The sequence below is a fragment of the Chaetura pelagica genome, unplaced genomic scaffold, assembly GCF_000747805.2.
Source record: "Chaetura pelagica isolate M959 unplaced genomic scaffold, ChaPel_1.0 scaffold737, whole genome shotgun sequence".
Lineage (NCBI taxonomy): Eukaryota > Metazoa > Chordata > Aves > Apodiformes > Apodidae > Chaetura > Chaetura pelagica.
Genome location: NW_009953813.1, coordinates 608121 through 628943, shown reverse-complemented (window position 1 = coordinate 628943; position 20823 = coordinate 608121). Strand labels below are relative to the sequence as shown.

The following is a 20823-nucleotide window of genomic DNA, read 5'->3' as shown; positions in this document are numbered from 1 at the left end:
ACATGTTCAAAGAAGATCTTTTTCACTTGTGTTTGCATAAGGTTCATCTTAATTAATCAGTATTACAGTGAGTTGTTTTGGGCTTTAAGGGACAGCTGGCAACAGAACACTGTAAAACAGGCAAGGAGAACACAAGAATATTATTGCCTTTCCCCTAATCCCTAACAACCTGCTCCCATTGTTGCTAGCAAGAAAGGTAAAAGCAAAATTGCCTTTAGAACATACAGCAAAGGTAAGTGTGACACAGAACAGAAAACTAGCAGAGGAACCATCAAATCATCCTTACTCGGTCAAAAGCTGGTGCAGCTTCTGGTAGCCCCTCTCCAAGGCCAAGCTCACCGGCGTTGCCCCTTCGTTGTTGTGGATGCTGAGAGCTCCTCTTCCACCTGGCTGCTGGAGCAGAAACCATGTCAGCCGCAGCAGACCTAGCCTCACCGCAAAATGCATCAGAGTCTCCCGAGGGATGTTCTCTGGGAAGAAAGAAGAAGAAGAAAAAAGAAATGGCGATTTGTAGGCTGTGGGTTCAGTGGATACCACATCCGCACCTCCCAACCACACCACACACAATGACCAGCATGGAGCTGACAGCTCAAAAGCTGAGAAACCTGCAGCACCTGGAAAAGCACACTGGCTGCCAATATCCAGGAGATACCAATACTTTAAAGTGAGGGACATGCTATGGTACGCTCGAAGGGCTCAGGAACTCTCATGGTGAGACTGACCACAGAAGTCAATGTGAAAAAAAACACCATTTCATCAACAGCCATAGCAACCACCAAATTGCAGCACTTCCAAACAGGACCTGGCATGCTCAGGTGAGTTTTCCTAGATGTCCAAGCCTTCTCACAACCCAGAACCAGGTTTTAGGAACAGAGAAGTTTTGTTTTTTAACAGGATGCTGATTTGTCCCAAGGCATGAAGAAAATCAATTACATCTGAATCACAAATCTAAAACAGTTTTAAAAGACAACAGTTAAATACACTGTGTAAATAAAAGTGCTGGTTTGATTATGCCTCACACCAGCATTTCTCAGCTCCATCATTCTGAGGAGCAGCATTTTTAAACTAGCAATCTCTGCTGCTTTTTTGTTTAATAACCATGACCTTCTAATTTGATAAAAGTCACTCTTGAGCCTGAGCTTTCATCTCAGAAAAGTATCCCCCTACTCTAAAAGCTGCAGCCTTAAAACAAGGCTCTGAAAATCTTCAGCCAGAAATGAGCTCCAGATGCACTGCTGAAATACAGTATTTGCAGATCAAAGCCTGTTACTTCTATATGAAGGGCAAAAGCATTTGGGTTAAAAAAACTGTGAGAAATAAAAAAACAATGTTCTTATAATTAACAAAGGATTTCAGTAATGACTGGCAGCAGCAACAACAACAAAGCACTAACTGGGTCTCAGTAAACCATGCCAATGAGCACAACTGGTGTAATACCTTTAATATCATAGCAGTGATTTATTGGGTTATTAATTTGGTTGCCAGCCAAACCTATATGGCAGGTTTAAAAATGCAAGTGTATAATGGCTTTAGGATTTAGGTAAGCATTTTCTCCTCAAGAAGTATGCCCCAAGAGAAATTACTTCTTCAAAGTGCTGTTGTTTTTCTTTCTTGCTTGCTTTCTTAAGGGACATCATTAAGACCTTCAGTGAAAAACAAAGCAGAAATGGGGAGTTCTCCCCTGCCTGACGCACAATTTTTCCCAACTTTTTGGATCAATTCCTGAAGAACTAATTAGCACTCAAGAACCAAAAGCTTTCTGGCACCATATCCCTTCCAAATTACTCCAAATTAGTTCTCTGGGCTACAAACCAATTCTTCCCCCCAACCTCCTCCTGATTACCATAAAGCAAAAGCATGATGTCCTGAATACATGAGCATATCTGAATGGAGGTTCCAGCTGATCAGTGAATAGCTGAGCTCACCTAGAAATAAATTCTCAGCCTGTGGGATAGCAGTGGCAAAGATTTTGGTATAAAGTGCTATGAAGTGTAATGCTTTAGAAATAAACAATGCAACAAGGTACTTAATCCATCGTTGTCACAGTCTCAGACTTAAAGAATAATGAAAAGTAACACACCATATGGACAGACAAAGAAAAGGCTACTGATGAGGTTGCAAAAAGGAGAAAGTGTTGATACATGTGGATCTTAGCCAGAGTGAAAACAGATGCCAAAGGTTTCACTCAACTTGCACAACACTCCTACACTACCTGTACAAACACACTAGTGGAGTCACCAAGCACAACTGAAACTGTGCAACTCTTCCTACTGAGATGTAGGAGGCATAAAAGCACTTCTGTTAGTGCAAACGACTGCCATCTGAATATAGGATGTGTTACACTGGCCTGACCACATCTGTTCTAGCAAGATGCAGGCAAATACGGATCCTGTCCCTGATCCAGATGGTTGCTACTCTCTATCTCATCCTTTCATAGATGAAATGCCCCCTCCTCATTGCACATGTGATATAATCTGCTCTTCTAAATTCCACCTTTTCCCCATTCTTTTTCAACAATCTTTATCATCCAGTTAGTGAGCACAGCAGTCCCAGCGTTTGCGTGGATGCATCTACAAACACGACTGAACTGAGCACAGCCCTGCCCTGATGCCTTTGAGCAACAGCGACGTGCACAGAAGATCTGTACAAGAAGACATGGCGTGTTGCCATCCAGAACATATTAAACACACAAACTCACTATCCAGGCCTATTTGGAAAGATCTGCCTAAAATATAAACTGGCATGAGGCCATCCTAACAGATGGGCACAGATGATGGCAGCAAAGAGACAAAGTACCGTACATACAACAACTGCAGGGGCCCCAGGCACTGGCTTTAGAAGGTTTTGGAGTGTGCAAAACTTGCATGGCTGCAGTTATAAGGAGTATGCCATCTGTGGGCTGGATTAACTACTGATACACAATGAAAAATATATCTGTGGGTGTATGATGCTGCTCAGAGGCAGACAAGAGCTGGTCCGCATCAAATACGGAAGTGTTGCTGGATGGAAAGGAAGACTGATAGATCCTTCCAGCCTTCCTATCTCTTAAGGAGTGAAGCTTGTAGCACAAAATGTTGGAAATTCAGTCCATTATTTTAGAGTCGTCTTGTGGTGCAAAACGTCTGTCCCAGGCATGGAAAAACAAAAGCTTTAATATGCAATAGCCAGAGCTCCTTCTCCTGCCACAGATCAACCACAAGCTCCTCATCTTAAAATGGCTGTCCTTTGAATGTCAACAAAAAGGCTTCTTGTAACTAGGAAATTGTGGAAATACAAGACACACAATACTGGAAAGGACAAGGTTGTTTTGTTCCTTTCTCATTTCCTAGTAATAGCCAAGAGTTGAAACATATGATTATTGTCCCATAATGGCAGGGCACTCTAATCCAGCTGGCAAAACATAAGACTTTAGATACATTATTTTTATGTGCTTTTTTGCAGCTGTGATACATGGATAGTTTATCTGGGTAACTAAGGACAAAATTTCCACAGAAGACTGTCAAATCTACTTTGCCAACAGTAAAGGATGAAGGTTTAAGGTGTTGTTAGCAGAATACAAGTAAGAATTGAAGGGGGAAAAAAAAAGTTTGGGTATGACACAAAGTACACACAGAACGTTCTCTAAGTAAAAGCTTTCATTTTGATCTTGATTAAATGACAGAATGAAAATACTGTTCCTTTTTAAAAGTTGCTTGCTCTTCATGTAGAGCAACCCACACTTAACTCATTGTTTATCCTCCATGCCCTGAGACATCTCATCCAGGAACAGAGAACCATGGACCAGCCAGCACCTCTTACTAGTCTTCCTGTGATGGCAACCTTCACATGGTTCTCACCCAAAATCACATATACTTGTCAATTTTGAAATCTACCATCAAATCTGGTCTCAAAATCTTTTTAACTGCTGGCAATGTTCTCACTGGTGAGATCAATTCTTGAGGAACACAGAGAGCAAAAGGAGCAACAAGTGATGACTTAATGCTGAGGACTTAGAGGAAGGTTCCAGAAGACAACAGCACTGAAGAAAGGTCAAGGCAGGGCAGAGATGCTGTGTTTGGAGTTACAAGTTCAGTTAATGAAAAAATGTGCGGGTAATTCCTTTTTAATCTTATAAACAATACATTTTTCAAAGCACATGAAAAGATCTTCACAACCCCTTTTCCACTAATATCAAAGGGCAGAGAAACTTTCTCATGCCAATGATTTCTCAGCCACAGACTGAGCAATACATCTGAGTACTCAGCAGTACATTTCAGACACTGCCTGAACCAGAACCATTTTCTGCTTCCCATTTTCCACCACAAAGGAATTAAATTTAGGTATGGAAAAGATTTTTTACATCTTAACGAGAACAACAGCTGATCTATAGCTTTGTGCTGTTGGCACAGAAAAGATCTTATCACTTTATACCATACAGTCCTTTATCAGAGGGTAGAGAAAGTGAGCAATAGACTGAAAGGGTATGAAACCCACCTAATAGAACACCTATAACTATTACACTGAAACGGTTCAATAAGAAACTATAAAAAGAGGGCAGCTGAAGAACAGATTAAAGCTTGATGTCTGAAAAATTTAATAAACTTTTTAACTTTAATATTCTCCCATGGAAAAAAGATAGCTCCCAATCATAGCATTTCCTTCTAACTATTTCTGAAAGCTTTTAAAAGTTGTGGTTAGTTTTGCTTTTTGTTTTTTGGGGTTTGTTTTTATTTTATTTTATTTTGTTTTGTTTTTCTTCTTAAATATAAGGTACTTTTTTGATTACTTTCTCTCTTCAGACAAACTCTCTCTGTAACAAACACAAAGTCATAATTTCTAACCACAGTGACACTTGTGTTGCACTGTACACTGCAATTCTACCACGATTGTATGTAGTTATTCAACTAGTAACCCAAATCCATTCACACTATTTCAAAGCAGGGCAAAGCATTTCCCTCTCTACCCACCCTCCTACCTGGCAAGCTCACAGGTTTCACTTCTCAAGCAGCACTTTCTGCACCCAGGTATTTATTCCACAGCCTTTCTGGGAAGCTGTACATATTCAAGACAGTAACTGCCATTCCTAAAGTTAACGAGCTGTTAAGTGTTGTACCTAATGAGATGGTCTCCTGGTTATCTGCCTGCAATCATGGCTGACTATCTCGAAGCTGATCAAAGGGACTGCTGATCCTTACGCTCCCAGAGGATGGCTCCACACCACGGATGATCACTGCAACCTTCTGCCAACATTAACTAGCTCTTGGAAGCACCATCTCAGAAAGCTCACACCACTGAAACTGAACTGTTTGGGTTTCACCACTTACTTTTAATGAGCAAGATGAAACTACGGTTTCCTCGGGTTTTGTCAGACTGTTACTTAAAAGAAATTTTGAAAGTGATTTGTTTTATACTGATAATTAACTCGGAGATTAAGTTCTCTAAGCTTTTCATACCTGAGCCTTGGATAGTCTCTAATTCTTTTTTCTGCAACACAACAAGCCATAATCATCACTCATACCTTTGAATACTCTTAGTTTTCTAGTCAGCTTATTTTTAGTCATTTAAAACAGAAAATCACAGTCCTGTATTTATTTTGCATGGATCCCCACAATACATATTAAATTTTGATTTATAGATACAAAGTGTAACAATCTGTTCCATTTGAACAGCTACCTTTAATTGCCACTTTAAACAGTAAATAACCCTACTTTTGACAGTAGTAACAACTATGTTCTTTAGAAAGTTACAGTGTGTTTACAGTGGCAATGAAGATGGACACCATTACACAGCACCTAAAAGTAATGCTGTGTTTGGAATACCATGGTAACAAGAGTAATCCTTAATTATGGATATTCTGAAATTGCAGGTGCTGTTCAAGCTCATATGGATGGACAGATAATTAAGAGGAAGGCCCAGGAACCCTTCATTGCAGAGGGACAATATGTGGCTGGGATAAGAGCTCTGTCCTTGGGGGACAATTGCCCCAGCACAGAAGCACCAGGGACGGCAGCTGTGCAGGGAGTAGGTCAGGACACACTTGCCCAAATGGTTCAGACCCACTCTTTACCTGCAGTGCAGATCCCTCTCACACATACACACGTGTCCTGCCTTGCCCTGCCACACTCCAGCTGAGCAGGATCATGACACCATGCACAGTGGTGCTGTCTCCATCTCCTTCGGCCTCAGCAAGGGAAGATAGAGCCCAAGCACCTCCAAAGTCAGGAAACTTAGGTGCTCCCATCCCTGCTTCTGCTAGCATAGCTCCAACTGGGGTCAGGAAGGTATTTTACTCTCCCAAAGTCCCAACATCTAGGACCTCTGTAAAATATTTTATATCTGTGGATGAAGAGATACTTAATGCAAGTCTCTCTGGGGTCCTCTTCTCTAAGCTAAAAATTAAAAGCTCAGAGTGTTCTCCGAGATCTTCTGCAAATAACCAGCAGGATTCTGAACCTCATGTTCTACACAGCAGGTGGGTTCAGGGAGAATGAGAAAAATAGAGAGGAAAGTCAACTTGGAAGTCAGATGCACAACATACTAAGAACGAACCAAACAGCAAAAAACACAGCCACCGTTACTGGAGAAAAGACCAAAGCACCACAGGTCCCTCCTAACTGCTTTTGTAAAAGCTGGACTGCTACTTCAGTCCTTCGAAAAGCAACTTCTAAACATGCTTGACAGCCACCTCTGAGCCGCAGCCCCATCCCGCTGCGGCACTCGGGGCACTGGCTGAGGCTCCCGGCCCTCTCCTGCCTTCACAGGGTTTGCTGAACAGCAGCGTTTTGTTCCCAATCCACAAGAGCCCATAGAGACATGCCAGCTTAGAGGCAGCCTTAAAAATCTTTCAAGAAGGGATCTGACATTTTCTTTTGTTCTCATTTCTATACTATTTTCTCCTTAGAGAAGGTTATTTGAAGTATCTGGTGCTGACATTTAGCACAATGTGAAATATGAATTGGAATAGCTGTTCATAGGTAGTGACGCAGCGCAGGACATGGTGTCCCACTGGGGGGACACTGGCCAGAACACGTAATTGTTCAAATGCTCCCACAGTTTCTTTGCTGTGCTTTTTTCTCTCCCACACACAAATTAACCCACAAGCAGCAGTACAGGGTGCTACGTTTTACCACAGATGTTCTTCTCATCTATTGCTCCATCATAAATCAGGGACATCTCTTCCATCTCGCTTTAGCAAAACAGAGTTTTCTGACCAAAAGGATGCTTACACATGCAAATATTTCCTGTTACAAGCATAAAATTTCCCTCAAATTCCTTATGTATAATTATCTCACTGCAAAAAAAATTACCAGATAAACCTGCCTCTAGAAAAAAGCTGATCAGAAAACAAGAGACAGACCAAAACGCCAATAAACTGCTCTTTCACAGCTATTTATTGAAGGACTCACTGCAAAGGAACGTATTTTATAGCCCCTGTACTCTTGGATGAAAGCAGTTATATTTATCTACTTATACTTTTGTCTACAAAAAGTCACCACAAGCTGCCAAAAGGCTCAGCATTCAGGAGGTCAGCACTCCAGAGCTCCCCCTCCTCCCTGTAGATTCAGTGGATGCTCCACAGGTTCATTATCATACAGAGCCCTACAGGACCATGACTTCCAGGCACACAGCCACCTTACATGAAATTATTTGCCAAAATGCCATGAAAAAATCTTTGTAAGAATTCATGCACACTGGAACTAACCACCTAGTGCCTCAAAACGATTCTTTAAGCTCCCCTGTGACACAGCAGAACTCCAAGGACATGGACACATCACAGCATCCCAAACACTTTGGTATTTCTGCTTCAGTACTTTCCCAAGACTTTTTGAGAGCCTTAGGCTGATTTATAAGATATCAGTAGCCCTCACTGCTCTGGTTAAGGGTCAGGCTTTCCCACCTTCACACTCCTTCATTCTTAAAAACATCCAGGCTTATTCTGGGGAACAGGGGTGTTTGTCCAGCCAGAGTACAACCAGGAATGCAATACAAATCCTAAGGCGAAGAGCCTTAGCTTCTCCAAGAAAACTAAGATTTACTGTACACATTGCAGTCACTTTGCACCTGTGCTATAAAAACAACACTTAAGCAAAAGCTCCAGCACTTACCAACAGCCTTCATGGCACAAGGATAATACTTGCAGGACCATCAGACTTGGTCCACATAGGTTTCTTTCAGGAAACCTCAGGAGCCTGATGCTGACACACATACCACTGCATACACACCAAATAAAACCCTTCTGGGTATATGCTAAAATATTAACCATTTACAACAACTTGATCTATTTCATAAGAGAAGAAACAGAGCAAACACCAGTGCCTTGTATATTTTAAGGTGGCTGAAGTGCAAAGCACAGGATGCAGATGTAGCAGTGACAGGCTGGAGCACATCCCGTCTCTAAGCACAGTGGCCAAAACGTATTTGAAAGGCACATGGAGGCTTCCCAAAGCAAGCAATCCTTTCTCCCAGGCTTTTTTCCCCTTTCTCCCAGTCCACGTGTCTCATATGTGCCCCGCAGGTCCTTACCGGTCAGGGACTGGTCTGCTCCCAGCACGTTCCATTCCGCCGGCAGTTTCAGGTGTCGAAATGCCAAAGCCACTTTCTCATCCAAAAAGTCCACGTCAGCAGCAGGTGGTCTTGACCGGTCCAGGAACCGGGTGAAGTTTAGCGCCTGCTGATTGCCTGCACAGGTGGCCAAAAACTGGGCAGCATCGTAGGCTTCATCCTGGACAAACTGGAAAGTCTCTTCTGCCACAACCAAAACGGGATGACCTTCTCTAGAGGCACAAAGTGCCACCTTCACTGTCTCACAGCAGTCATGGCCTGCAAAATAAAATGAAGGGAAATGGTAAATAGAACAATCAGATGTGTTGAAGAAACAGAACTGAGCAACACCTTTGACATTTAAGAGTCTGTACATTATCTTAGGAATTTTTAGGTATAATCAGAAACAAGTATTTCTTACAGCCTTTAAAAGGAAAAGATGTGCCAAACATAGACAAGTTGCACAATATAAACCAAGAAATACAAGCCACTCTTACCTGAAAATACTATTTTTGGACACCCACAAGGAGACTCGAGAGAGTTAAGTAATTCAAGTTAAGACTTTTCAAACATACCAATGGAAATCAGAATCCAAACAGTCAGATTATACAGTCAAACTTTTCCAGCTCCACAGGACTCCAGTAACTCACCAGAAACCAGAACCCAAGTGCTGCAAATCTGTGTACTCTGAAGGCTGTCACAACAGCTGGCTTGTACATAAAACACTGCAATATCACCTAAAACACAGACCTAAAAAGAAGCAGCCATGGCTACGAGAGTGTGACCTGCCTGGGCATGCCCAGTACATGCCCCCTCATCTCACTGCTGCACCTGCCTTTTGCTTTTGGGTTCACATGACAAAACTAAAACTAAGCTGCTTCTCCTAAATAAAATCATGGAAATGGCCACTTTCCATATTTACATAACAAAAAGGGTTGGAAGTTTTACGGCTTCTAAGTTTATTTATTTATTTAAGGCAGGGGAGGCAAGAGAAAGGATGCCCTGGCATGGCAGCAAATTTCATTAGCCCGGAAACAAATAAAAAAAAATAAAAACAAAACCCACAACACCTTTTTGCAATTTTAAAAGGAAAAATTTACTATGTGTCCAACCCAGCTAGCACTTGTATTTGTCAGACATGCTCCTTCAATAATAAGGTTTGTGTTTCAAGTTCACCGTGTGGCAGTTTCTTGTTCCAGTCCCGGACTGACGTCATGGCTGTTTTTGCCAAAACAGCATGGACCCTGCACTAATTACTGGAAAAGCTTCTTTTTGCCCATGACCTCAGCATACTACTACATTCATGAAACTCTGGTTAATTAAATACAAAATGACGATTTATTTTTAAAGGCTTGAAAATTCTATTTAAGCCCCTATTTGCGGTCAGTGGGAAAGTTTCGTTCTTATGTCGGGGCCCTTTGCTGTTGATTTCCCTGACAAAAGGGAAAATATGTCCCTAATCTTCATGGTCTTTCAGCCAACCCTCCAAAGCTGTTCTGAGGCTTTTGGCATGTATACAGGTTTTGTCTGCTGAAAGAGGCGATCCTGAAGTTAATTGAAAGGTCAAGACTGCTATTTGGACACTGCGGGTAGCACCAAAATTGTCAGACAAGGCTGTGTGGCTTCCTAAGGAGAGAAAATGCAGTTGGAAAGGTATCAAAGACCAGTAAAGAAGGGGAAGAAAACACACGTGGATGTTGCTGCTACACCTCAATAATACAACTGGGAGACTCTGAAGCTGAAAAGTGAGAAAATGCCTTTCCTTCCAGCACCAGGCATCTATCTATTAGCAAGAGGGTGAAAGCTGAAGGAATAGATTTACTAATATCAATGCTATAGAAAAGTGTAAGGGTAGGAAGACCCAATTCTACTGTTCTTGGAAATATTGGACATGCACATCCCCAGTCAATAGGATGAGCAGTGGCAGGGATCTCAGTATCCCTAACAAAACAAATGCACAAACTCCACCCACCCTCACAGTAGGAGCCTCAAATATTCAAGGGAGAAGAGCAGAGACAGTACAGCTTTGGGGGAACCTGCCTGTAATGTGATTCTGTTAAGTGTACATCCCTCCACCTTCTTGCTTAGCTCATCTTCTTAAGGATATCAGAATAAGGAGCTTCAAAGACACTGATTTTGTTTAAAAGCTCCACAAAAGCAGCAAGTTGCATGCAGCCTGTTGACAACACTGTGTTACCTACAGGGCCTGACTCAAGTGCTGCAAACTTGGCTCTCCTTCATGCTAAGCAGTAGAAGCTAGAATGCAAAGTTAAAAAAATTCATAATAAGACTTCTTAAAAGCATGAGGAAAGCTACATTTTATTTTTTTAAACTATTTTCTGTCTATTTCCTTAAGAATCCCATCTGCAAAATAACAGCTGACTGCCAGGATTGAAGCAGAAAACAAACACGGCCTGTGAGCAACTACAGAGAAACACTTCAAGTCAGTCACTTCCCTATCATGAAGTCCACCAAACAACTCTTCTGTTCAGCAGCAAAAGCTCCTCCACTGTGACAAACACTAGAGAAACCTCAGTCAAGACACATGGTCTCCTTAACCTAGTACATCATGGATCCAGTGTTACATCATGGATTCAATGGTACATCATGGATCCATATGCTCCACCCGCGGGAACATGGATGAAGCACATGTGAAATACCAGCCCCTAACTTATGCAAAGCTACAGGATCGTTCAATCCAACACAAGGGAAGGTGACAAAAAGGCCCTGTCCTGATCTGCAGCCAATGATTGTTCTCTTGAAATTCCCCCAGATATCTAACACAGCCAGTAAAGTGAGGTGACAGAGTTGATGATCCATTTTCATCTAACAGGATCAAACAAGCGTCCTGCTAAACCCTGGGGATTGTTCTTCGAAAAGGCAACTGCTTTGATGTTTTCCTGCCCTAGATCTGAGGAGATGTCAGACTCAGGGGTAAGAGTCTGGGAGAGATTCTGACTTTTGGCAAAGAGTTCAAACGAAAGAGAGGAGCGAGTAAGTAACAAGCATGGCCAATACTACTGAGATTGCTCAAGAGGTCTCTGCCCTTTGCTTTGAAGCAACTACAGGAACGATGTAAGCAAACATGTCCCCAGCATATGAACCTTCTGAAAGACCCATCAGTGGGGCAACGTTTCTCCCTACATCAAAGACCTTTGCTTCCTTTGCCTAGGCTAGTATCTGACCCTAACAGCCCCCTTTTCCCAAAGCATTAGCAAAAGTGAGCTAAGTATTCTGGCGTTCTCAGGAGATAAGTGGTTATCATCTGTAAAACAAGCCCAAGTCTGAATTTATGAGGTTCAGTAACTTGCCCAAGATCACAAAGAGCTCCAGGCAGTGCCAGAACAGACATTATTGCTCTCTTATCATCTCTCTTCTGCTCTGGCTGGTAGATAGTGGGGCTTTCTCCTACCATGGGTTAAGCACACATCGGTGTGTTTGACTATCAACTGCTCTAACTCCCTCATACACCTTCCCCAGAAGTGGAACAGAAAAATGTCTGACTCATGAAACAGGCAAAAGAAAAACCAAACCCTGGGTGTGTCAGGAAAAGTGATGAGCCTATTTTAGCCTATTTATAAAGGTTTGCATTACGGTAGGCTGAAAACACATTAATAAATCACACGTATGAGCACATCCGCAGAAGGGAAAAGAAATCTCCTTGCTTTACAAGATCAGGTTCACAATGCCACCCAGCACCCCTCCTGCCTATCTTCAGCCTTCTCCAGAAACCAGGTCATTTGGCCAAAACAGCAAGCAAAAGGGCAAATGATGAAATACTGAACATTGCCACAATGGTATAATCCAGCTGTATCCCAGTTTGAATTTTAACTCTTCTGACACACACGACAGTGCTTCTACCTTCCTGATGTCTCAGACTGCACAGAATAACTTAATGTGGCCTTTCCTCTTCATGTATAATCTATTTTTCATCATAGTATGAAATTAGGTCACTTATATGCTGGCTTAACTGTGATAAAAGTCAAATAGCCCACCCCTTAATTCCTCACGCATTGCATTTTACTCCATTTCTCCTTCTGCTCCTCAGTTACTTTGAATTTAGCTTGGAAACACCCCACTACTTGGAGCTTTTTTGAGAAGTGCCAACATATTGCAGAAAAAACATAGAATTAAAAAACTATTTCAGTCTATATAGGGATAGGTGCAGTGACTGCTTCTGTTGTGTTAGAGTGTGTTCCTAATCTTCATGTAAAAAAACACTTTAGAAGTTATTTTAAATGAGACAATGACTCTTGAACTAAAGAATTCCTTACTGGGCTCTTTAATGAAACTTGCTTTGGGGAAGACACAAGAATAAAAAATGAAAACAGGGGGTTCTGGTGTCTCTGTAATTATCCCTGAAGAGATGAGATGCATCAGTATGAGACACTGACTCCTCTAAACAATAACCATGAAAACAATGAGTAGAAGAAAAGGTGGAGATTTCCAGCCTATAAGTAACTAGCAGACAAATTAATGTACAGCCTTAGACCTGGCCACCTAATTGGTACCTGTGTCTTTGACCTGGGGTGTGGTTAAAAAGGCAGCAGCAAAACCTGTGAGAGTGTTTCTCATTAAATAAGGAACATGGAGACAAAACACCCCTAAACAGAGCTTTTCTAAAACATTATTTCATTTCCTACTCCTCTAAAAGTGGAAATCCTGTCCAAACCTCCTATTTTCAGCATTCACATTAGAGCTATCAAACAATGGGCCCCCAGCCTGGGTGGTTATTTAAAGCCCTACTGGAAGCACATGTTTGGGTTTGCCTGGTAGGTGACTAAGGACTCCAGTGCTAATTGCATCCTCTGAGTTACCATGGTGGGGCTGGGTTGAAAGAGGTCTTATAGAGAGATTTAAGCAGGACAGGAAAGCCAAAGAGCAAATGTGATGATTTTCATGGAGTACCCTGGATTTGCACCCTCAAGATGTTCCCATCTGGTGGCTCGTGGGCAGGGAGGCCTATGGCCTTCAAAAAAGTGCTTCTTTTCTGCTTCAGAAAACCAGATTCTGGTTTTGAAAATCAGAGCCCACTCTTAATGTGCATTTTTGTGATTTAGACAGTTATTGTGTTCACTCTTGCAACACAGGAAACCTTATGAAATACATAGGCACAGCACCAGCAAGAGACAGGATCCTTTGTTGTTCCTTTTAAACCCTATTCATATGGAAAGTGTAGAAAACATTTTTAAGGCCCTTTATACTGCGGATGCTTAAAAATATGCAGAAGTGTAAGACCCCACACATTACATCTTAAATAATTCCAATACAGATTCAATCACTTTTTCCTGTGACTGATGTCATCTAGAACTGGCATCATTTCCTTTTAATTACACTGCCTAGAGCAATTAAGTACACCAAAGAGGATGGACTGCAAAAAGTCTTCCTGGCTGCACTATTTTATTCTATTTTAGGGGGGTTTTTGTTTCATAATTAAGAGTATTTTCAAATACACAACTGGTATTGCCAAGTGGTCATTTGTTATGCAACTTGTTTACCCTTTTGGTCTACCAGTACAAAGATTGCAATTCATGAAATACAGCTTTTTCTATGAAAAGTTGTTTCTTAGGGGAAAAAACAGTTTGCGGCAGAATAGAATAAAGCATGAACATATGTAAAGGATTTCACAGTAAAAGTTTGAAATGAAGATATTGCCAAGCTAATTAAAATTAATTGTAGTTGATGCTTTTAAATAGCAGGGAGAAAGTAAGAAACAACCAAAACCTATGGAATTATGAACAAGTTAAAGACTGAACCTGCTTCTCCACCTTTGCTTAAGCATGGAGAAAGCTCCCAATGAGTCCAGTTATTTGGAGTAAATGGGAGATTTTTCAGCCTCATGGAAACTGCTGGCAACCAGCTACCAGCAGACAGACAGCCTCTCAGCCCTCTTTCTGCAGCTAATTTTGCTCCTCCTCCCCTCTGAAAAACATAGAGGACCTTTTGAGGTCAACCAACAAGATAAAAGGGATTTAGGTATACAGAGGAAAGGCCTAGAGTGATAAAACACACTGCAACAGTACACAAAAAGGTACACATGAAAATATCTGATTTACTGTTTCAGTGACTTGGCTGATAGACAGGGTACTTCTTACCCTTACTGGACGAATAGCTGCTGCAGCTCTGGATTTACAGTACTGTCCCTATTTGAAATTTCATTTCTAATTTCCTCCACTGAGCTCTTCTGCATCTCCACACATTACACTCCAGTCTCTACTCACAAAAAAATGTGCCAAATAATGCAGCTGCACACAGACTTGCACCAGAAGCACTGCACAACTACTCCAGCTCTAAGCACAGCATCCTGCTTTGTGAGCTTTGCCCTGCAAGAAAGTTCTCCCAGATGTGCCCAACAGCTTCCCAACACCAAGATGCCTCCACTGCCCACAGCAGGCTGTGGTTAAGGCTTTTGACTCGTGGACAGGGATGGGGTTGTTCCTTCTTTTGTTGGTTTGTTTGCCAGATCATGATTTGAGGCTTTTTATGATTAGGGTTGGTTTTTCCCCAGCAAGGGAAAAGCTGTTCTAGCAGAAGTGGGAGATGAGGCTGCTGTTTTGCAGTCAAGTTTCGCCTCCCCACTTTATCACAGACTTTCTACACTATCACATGCAATCTGCTTGGCCACTTAATGTTTCAGTTACCCTCCCTAACCTGCAGAAATGTTGGAAAAAATAAAAAATAATAAAAAAATTAAAGGCTGTGACAGCCTCAGTTACTTTCATAACAAGGACTTGTAGACAAGTTCTGTTTATGGCCAGTGCTAAGTAGGACAAGCCTCTGTGACTTAAGTGGACACATCCATCCCCAGCAGTACAATTTCAGCAGCAAGAACACTCTAGCCATAGCAGCAGAGCTGACATCATCTCCCTCCATCCTTCCATGCTCAATCTTTAGCATATTATTAATACCAAAACTTCACCAACCAAGATTTTGCAACTAATTGCTTAAGTAATATCCAGTGCCATTAGATCTCTGTGAACCATGTCAATGGACCTTCATGTGGTGCCTGACCAGACAGCACTTAAAATTGTTCTGCAGAACTACAGAGTGCCTCTGATACTGAGGAAATCTTCTTCAATGATGGAGAATTTGAACCAGATCATTTAGAAATTGAAGCAGTGCAACAGTGACAGTAAAGCAATAGTTAAATGTTTCTGGTACCTTTTCATCAAGGCAAATAGAAATTCAGTTTGGACAATGTAACCTGATTTGTCCTGAGGCTGGCAAGAGAGGTACTGGAAACACACAAAGCATCATCCACTGTCTAATCCTTGTACCTCAGCAGCTTATTTTGATACTTCAAGTTACGACAGATGAGCTCAATGAAAATCTGTTTCTTACAAGGAGAAATTATTTCCTTTAAATTATCACAGTCATTAGCAGGACAGGATTAGCACCCTGATCCATCCTTCAGAGCAACTGCAGAAACACAGGGAAGTAGTTTGTCCTTTGAGTGATTGCTGAATCTACATTTAGCCACATCCTCAAGTAAATAAAACTGCTCCCATAAATTTAGGATCCAAAGTCCTTTCCCCTATTATGTACAGAAATAAATGCTTACATTATAATAGTGTTGTTAAGTATATATATATTCAGTGTTTAAGGCTGATGATAGCATACGAAAGAGGCAGATTGCTCTAGTAATTATAAAATGCAGCAGTCACTTGACTGCAGTTGTAAGGTTTTATTTAGGTAAAGTCTTTCAGGATACAGAGAATTTTCAAACACAATGAGAATTTAGGAGGTGTTCTGACAGTTTGTATTTCCATTCCATTTTCTTTAATTTTGCATCTACAACCACCTCATGCTGTCAAGGTTATATTTTTTTTTTAATGTGATTTCCTTTGAAAGGTGAGCTAAAACAGTCTACTTAATTTTGGCAGCAAACATAATCAAACCATTTCTCTTTCTGTTTTTAATGCCTCCAGACATCACCAAAACTACTGACAAAGTCAAGGAAAAATATGAAATCTGGTTTTGTTTTTACATTAGCTTTAATAGAATTTTGGTTACTCCTTTCACCCCAGCCCCTGACGGACTTCATCTGAAGTCTCCTGGGGATCATGTGAAGGACTGAGGATTTGGGATGAGGATTAGGGAAGAGCCTCCAAGTGCAGAAGAAGAGCAGAGGAGGTTCAAGACAAGCAGGCCAAGAGGCTCAGTCTGCTCATGAGTGAATCCTTCATCCACCTGAGCGATCCCTGATGCATTGCTGTGCTCCCAGGGATGTGCAGCATGTCTTGCATTGCAGGGACAAACAAAAGATGCTCAAAGCTGGAAATGAAGGATGATATTTTGGCTAACAGCTGAGTTTCCTTGCAGAGCACTTGCTAAGTGCCAGGGGCTGGGTGTTCAAACAAGGGCTGGTCTCTCACACACTGCCTCTTGTTCATGGCTAATCCTGCAGTGAGGTCAAATAAGCCAGCTCTGAGTCACCACAACCATCTCCAAGGCAACTGGCTGAATATACAGTGTAAACACATGATTACAGATTCACTGTCGAGTTCAGGAAAGAGGAGGACGAAGAGCTGGGCTGAAGTAAGTCATGCTCTTATTGAAATCAGAACAGTCAGTGCTGAAGAAACTGGAGAAACACGGTGTCAGCGGAGAGTATGAAAAATGTTTTTTCCAGTTTTGCTTCTCCCCAGCATCTCCTTCAGCACTGAAGTCTCTTTTTCTCAGGTGATTGCTCCAAAATAAGGTAAAAGCACAGAAAAGGGTGTTATCCAAATGGCTCTTTACATCTGAGATGTCACCTATGCCCTCGCACTGCAGCCCTGGACGGTGCTTTCTGGGAGAAATGGGACTACATTTCTGAAAGGTTTGTTACATCTTTGATACAAGCTGCATTTTGGGACTGTACCCACCCCTACCTAGCATCCCATGCCAAAGTTCATGACTTTAGTGGGGAAAAACAACAAAAAAAGCCTATTATAACTAAAGGAACAATTGAGAACAATTCCCTCCTTTCCCTTTGAACCACAAACAGAGTCAGATTTCCCATAAACACCAACAAAATGCCCCCCTGGGAACCCTCCCCAGTGACACTATTATATTTGGGGTGGGCAGGAAGGCAGAGCCCAGAGCACTACCCTGGGTCCTGCCTGGCAGCTACTACCCCAACTCATCCCTGATACTCCCAGGACATCGGGGCCAGGGGGGATCAGAAAGCATCGCCCAGAAATTCCAGCCAATCCACCAGTTCCTGCAGGGGCTGAGGGGGAACACTGAAGCTTTTCAGTTCCTTTCTTGGCGACGCAGCCGCGGTCCCGAGGGGGAGGTGAGGTCATGGCAAGCGGGGCTGGCAGAGCCCTGTGCCTGCCACACAAAGGCAGGGAAGGAGTCACCCCCTCTTCTCCCTCCTCAGGGACAAAATAAGCACTAATCTAATTGATTGCATGGGGCTCCAGTCATCGGTAACTGTAAAAAAGACTCCTCTTCCCAAGCCAACTGAAGAACTCAAACAGCACAAAAAGAGGAGGAAATGAAAAAAATACAGTGGCCAACTTTCAGCTCCTCATCACCAGGAGGAAAAACTCCTTGGCCCAAGTTGTGCTTCACACGCATCTCGCAGAACAGCACTTAGGAAAGAGATAAAAAAGCAAACTCAAGAAACCCACTTGATCACTTAAGCTATACTGTGCACAGCGAAAACGTCAGGCGCTTTCTCACACTAGCACCAACGTGCTGCATAGCAACAAGTCAGAAGGAAAGGTTAATGGTAAGGACAGCAGCCTGGAACACGCTCATTCCCACGGTCCTCAAGTCACCAGAGTAAAATGCTGTGCCCGTTTGTTTTGTCCTGTTAACGGCACAAAGGCTGAAAAAGAGTGGGGGGCTTCAATGGGAAAACCCACCCCATCTGAACTAGCTGGGGTGGAGTGATGGCACCAAGCACCAGCCTCAAACTGCCTGTTTTCATAAATTTGAACCAGTTCTCTAATTTTTGCCTGAGCGTTCACAGTAGCTGCAGTGTTGATAGCTCCAGTGTAACTTCCTGCCACTGCAAGAGTTCCAGAAACTTGGTGTTGGCTCTGACCTGCATGACATTTAGGGAAAAAGGGCTGTATTACACCACGACTGCAGTAATGAACTTCACCATGTCAAGCAGATCCTAACTGTAGGTAGGACTTACCAGGCTGTAGACCCTTTGCACAGTAGTATCTCTAACCCAGCAAATGTGTTTCCCACCATTTTGCTCACATTTAAAAGCTTTTTACTATGTGTAAATACATACAAGAGAACCCCATATTTACACAGCGGATAATTGCAATCTCAGTGTCATATAATTCTAGGGAAATCAAGAAAGTAGTTTTAAAAGGCAGAAGCAGTCATCCAAACCACACATCCCACTCTTTGTGAATGTGTAAACGAGGAAAAAAGTCAACCAACAAAGCCTCCTTGAATTAATCAAATTTCATAGACTGATACACTGATAGACAAAGAAAGGTAAATGTTTACCAGGAGAAATTGTCTCGAGACTCCCAGGATTAATCTTTCTTGTGCTTGTGCAGTGTTGGACAGTTGACCCAGTGAAGACCAAGTAAAAAACTACATCATCTTCAATTTTATCTTCCTCTGTCAGCTGCACTGTAATAACAGAGTCACCCTAGGAAAAAGAACAAGAGGTTAGGTTTACATTTGCAAGAACTGCATCGTGTAAAATAAAACTTCTCCAGCTCCATGGCCCCTGCTCCCTGTTCATACTGCCTTCCACACAACCCTGGGCCCATTCTGATTTTCAGATATGTAAGTCATCCTTAGCACATCACAGCCAGCCAACCAGCTAGCAAGTACATTGAGTGCAGCTCTGGGAAGAGCCATGTAGAAATCTCCAGGGTACATTCAAACTAGCAACTTAATACGGTGAAATGTTTTATGTACACACACATATGCAGATATATACATATCCCTCCACCAGTACACAGCTAAAGCAACAGAATTGGGACAGCAGCCTAAAATTGCCTCATTTTTCATAAAATGGAACAAATTCCCCAATTCTTGCTTGAGAGTTCTCATTAGCCACTGTATTGATAGTTCCAGTGTAGCCAACTTAATTGCTGAAGGCCTCTCTCATCCCCAGTTCATGAACACAAAAAGATATGTAAGTTTCATATCCACTAGGAGCTTTCCCACCTTCCTTACAAAAAGCAGTAACTGTGGCTGCACAGACAGTGGTAGCTCTTCCCACTCATCCATAAGCTCATGCCTTGGTGAAAAAGCTCTGTATTTTATGAAAAGCAGCAGTTCCTCAAGCCATGAAACCTGTCATGATCTGTCGGCTGAACACTCCTGGACAGTTTTAGGGAGGCTTTGTTTCAGTATCTCAGTATATTCTACCATTTTGCTCGTCTTTGCTATCAGCAAAAATTACACCCACAAAGGGCACACAGGGTATCATAGTTAACCCAGCACAGGACGCAGAAAATACACCTGAAATTCATACACCTGCATGAAAGGAGCAATATCCACCAGGCTTTCGCTAGGGAAGGGAAAGCTAGGAAAGAGGATGGCCTGCAGCTACCACAGCATTAAGTGAAGCATGTTCATTTGATCTCACCATACACCATTTATCCAGCCAAAATTTTATAGGAACAACGGACTGTGATGTGACCTTCTGCCCCTTCTCTATCAAGATCAAAACCAGTCAGATATCCCAGTTTTACACTGCAGCTGCCTTAGCCAGTTCTCTGCCACCACCCCACTGAGCATCTGGTGAAGGCTGCAAATCTGGAAAAGATTTTAATAATATTATTATTATTGCAGATTATGTAATTCTGATTTGCATACCAAATAGAATACACATGTAATTTCATTTAAAATCTTCTCCTGAGGATCACTCAGTTTGTCCTTTCACTTTATCAAATACAACCACTGCAGAAGAATCCCAGACTTCCAAGCCCCCCTGCCCACCTGTGTCATGTTGGCATCACCTCCCACAATCCAACTTACGTCTCCCCTCATTCTCCCTCATCTCAGCTCCTTTTAAAACCCCCCACCACTTCCTCCTCCAAGTTCATATCCAGTTCTTCTCCTCTGATCTGGCCTGTCTGATACATCTTGCCAGGGGCAAGACTGCACCTTGTTTTGATAGAAGTAAAGTTTTGCAGGGCAATACACAACTAGCCCCTGGTCTTAAAAACAAATATATGGGTCAGTCTTGTAACACGCAGGAAAGAAACCCATGAATTCACAAAGATAAATGCAGCAGTACGTCTAGTTTGCATTTCCAGAGGCTGCAGAGCTACAAACATAGGTTGTAAGAAGGTTTCACGTGATAATATCAGACCAGACTTCCAGCTG

At 42.2% G+C, this 20823-nt stretch overlaps 1 protein-coding gene across 1 annotated transcript; it reads right to left on the bottom strand.

Annotated features, from left to right (window-relative positions):
• Positions 1-282: 282 nt before the first annotated feature.
• On the bottom strand, positions 283-20579 carry LOC104391956 (A-kinase anchor protein 13-like). Its single transcript, XM_010001308.1, has 4 exons — positions 20520-20579; positions 18982-19129; positions 8503-8799; positions 283-470 (listed from the first exon to the last, which is right to left on the bottom strand). Exons 1-4 carry the CDS (start codon positions 20577-20579, stop codon positions 283-285), a joined length of 693 nt encoding a protein of 230 aa, XP_009999610.1.
• Positions 20580-20823: the final 244 nt, after the last annotated feature.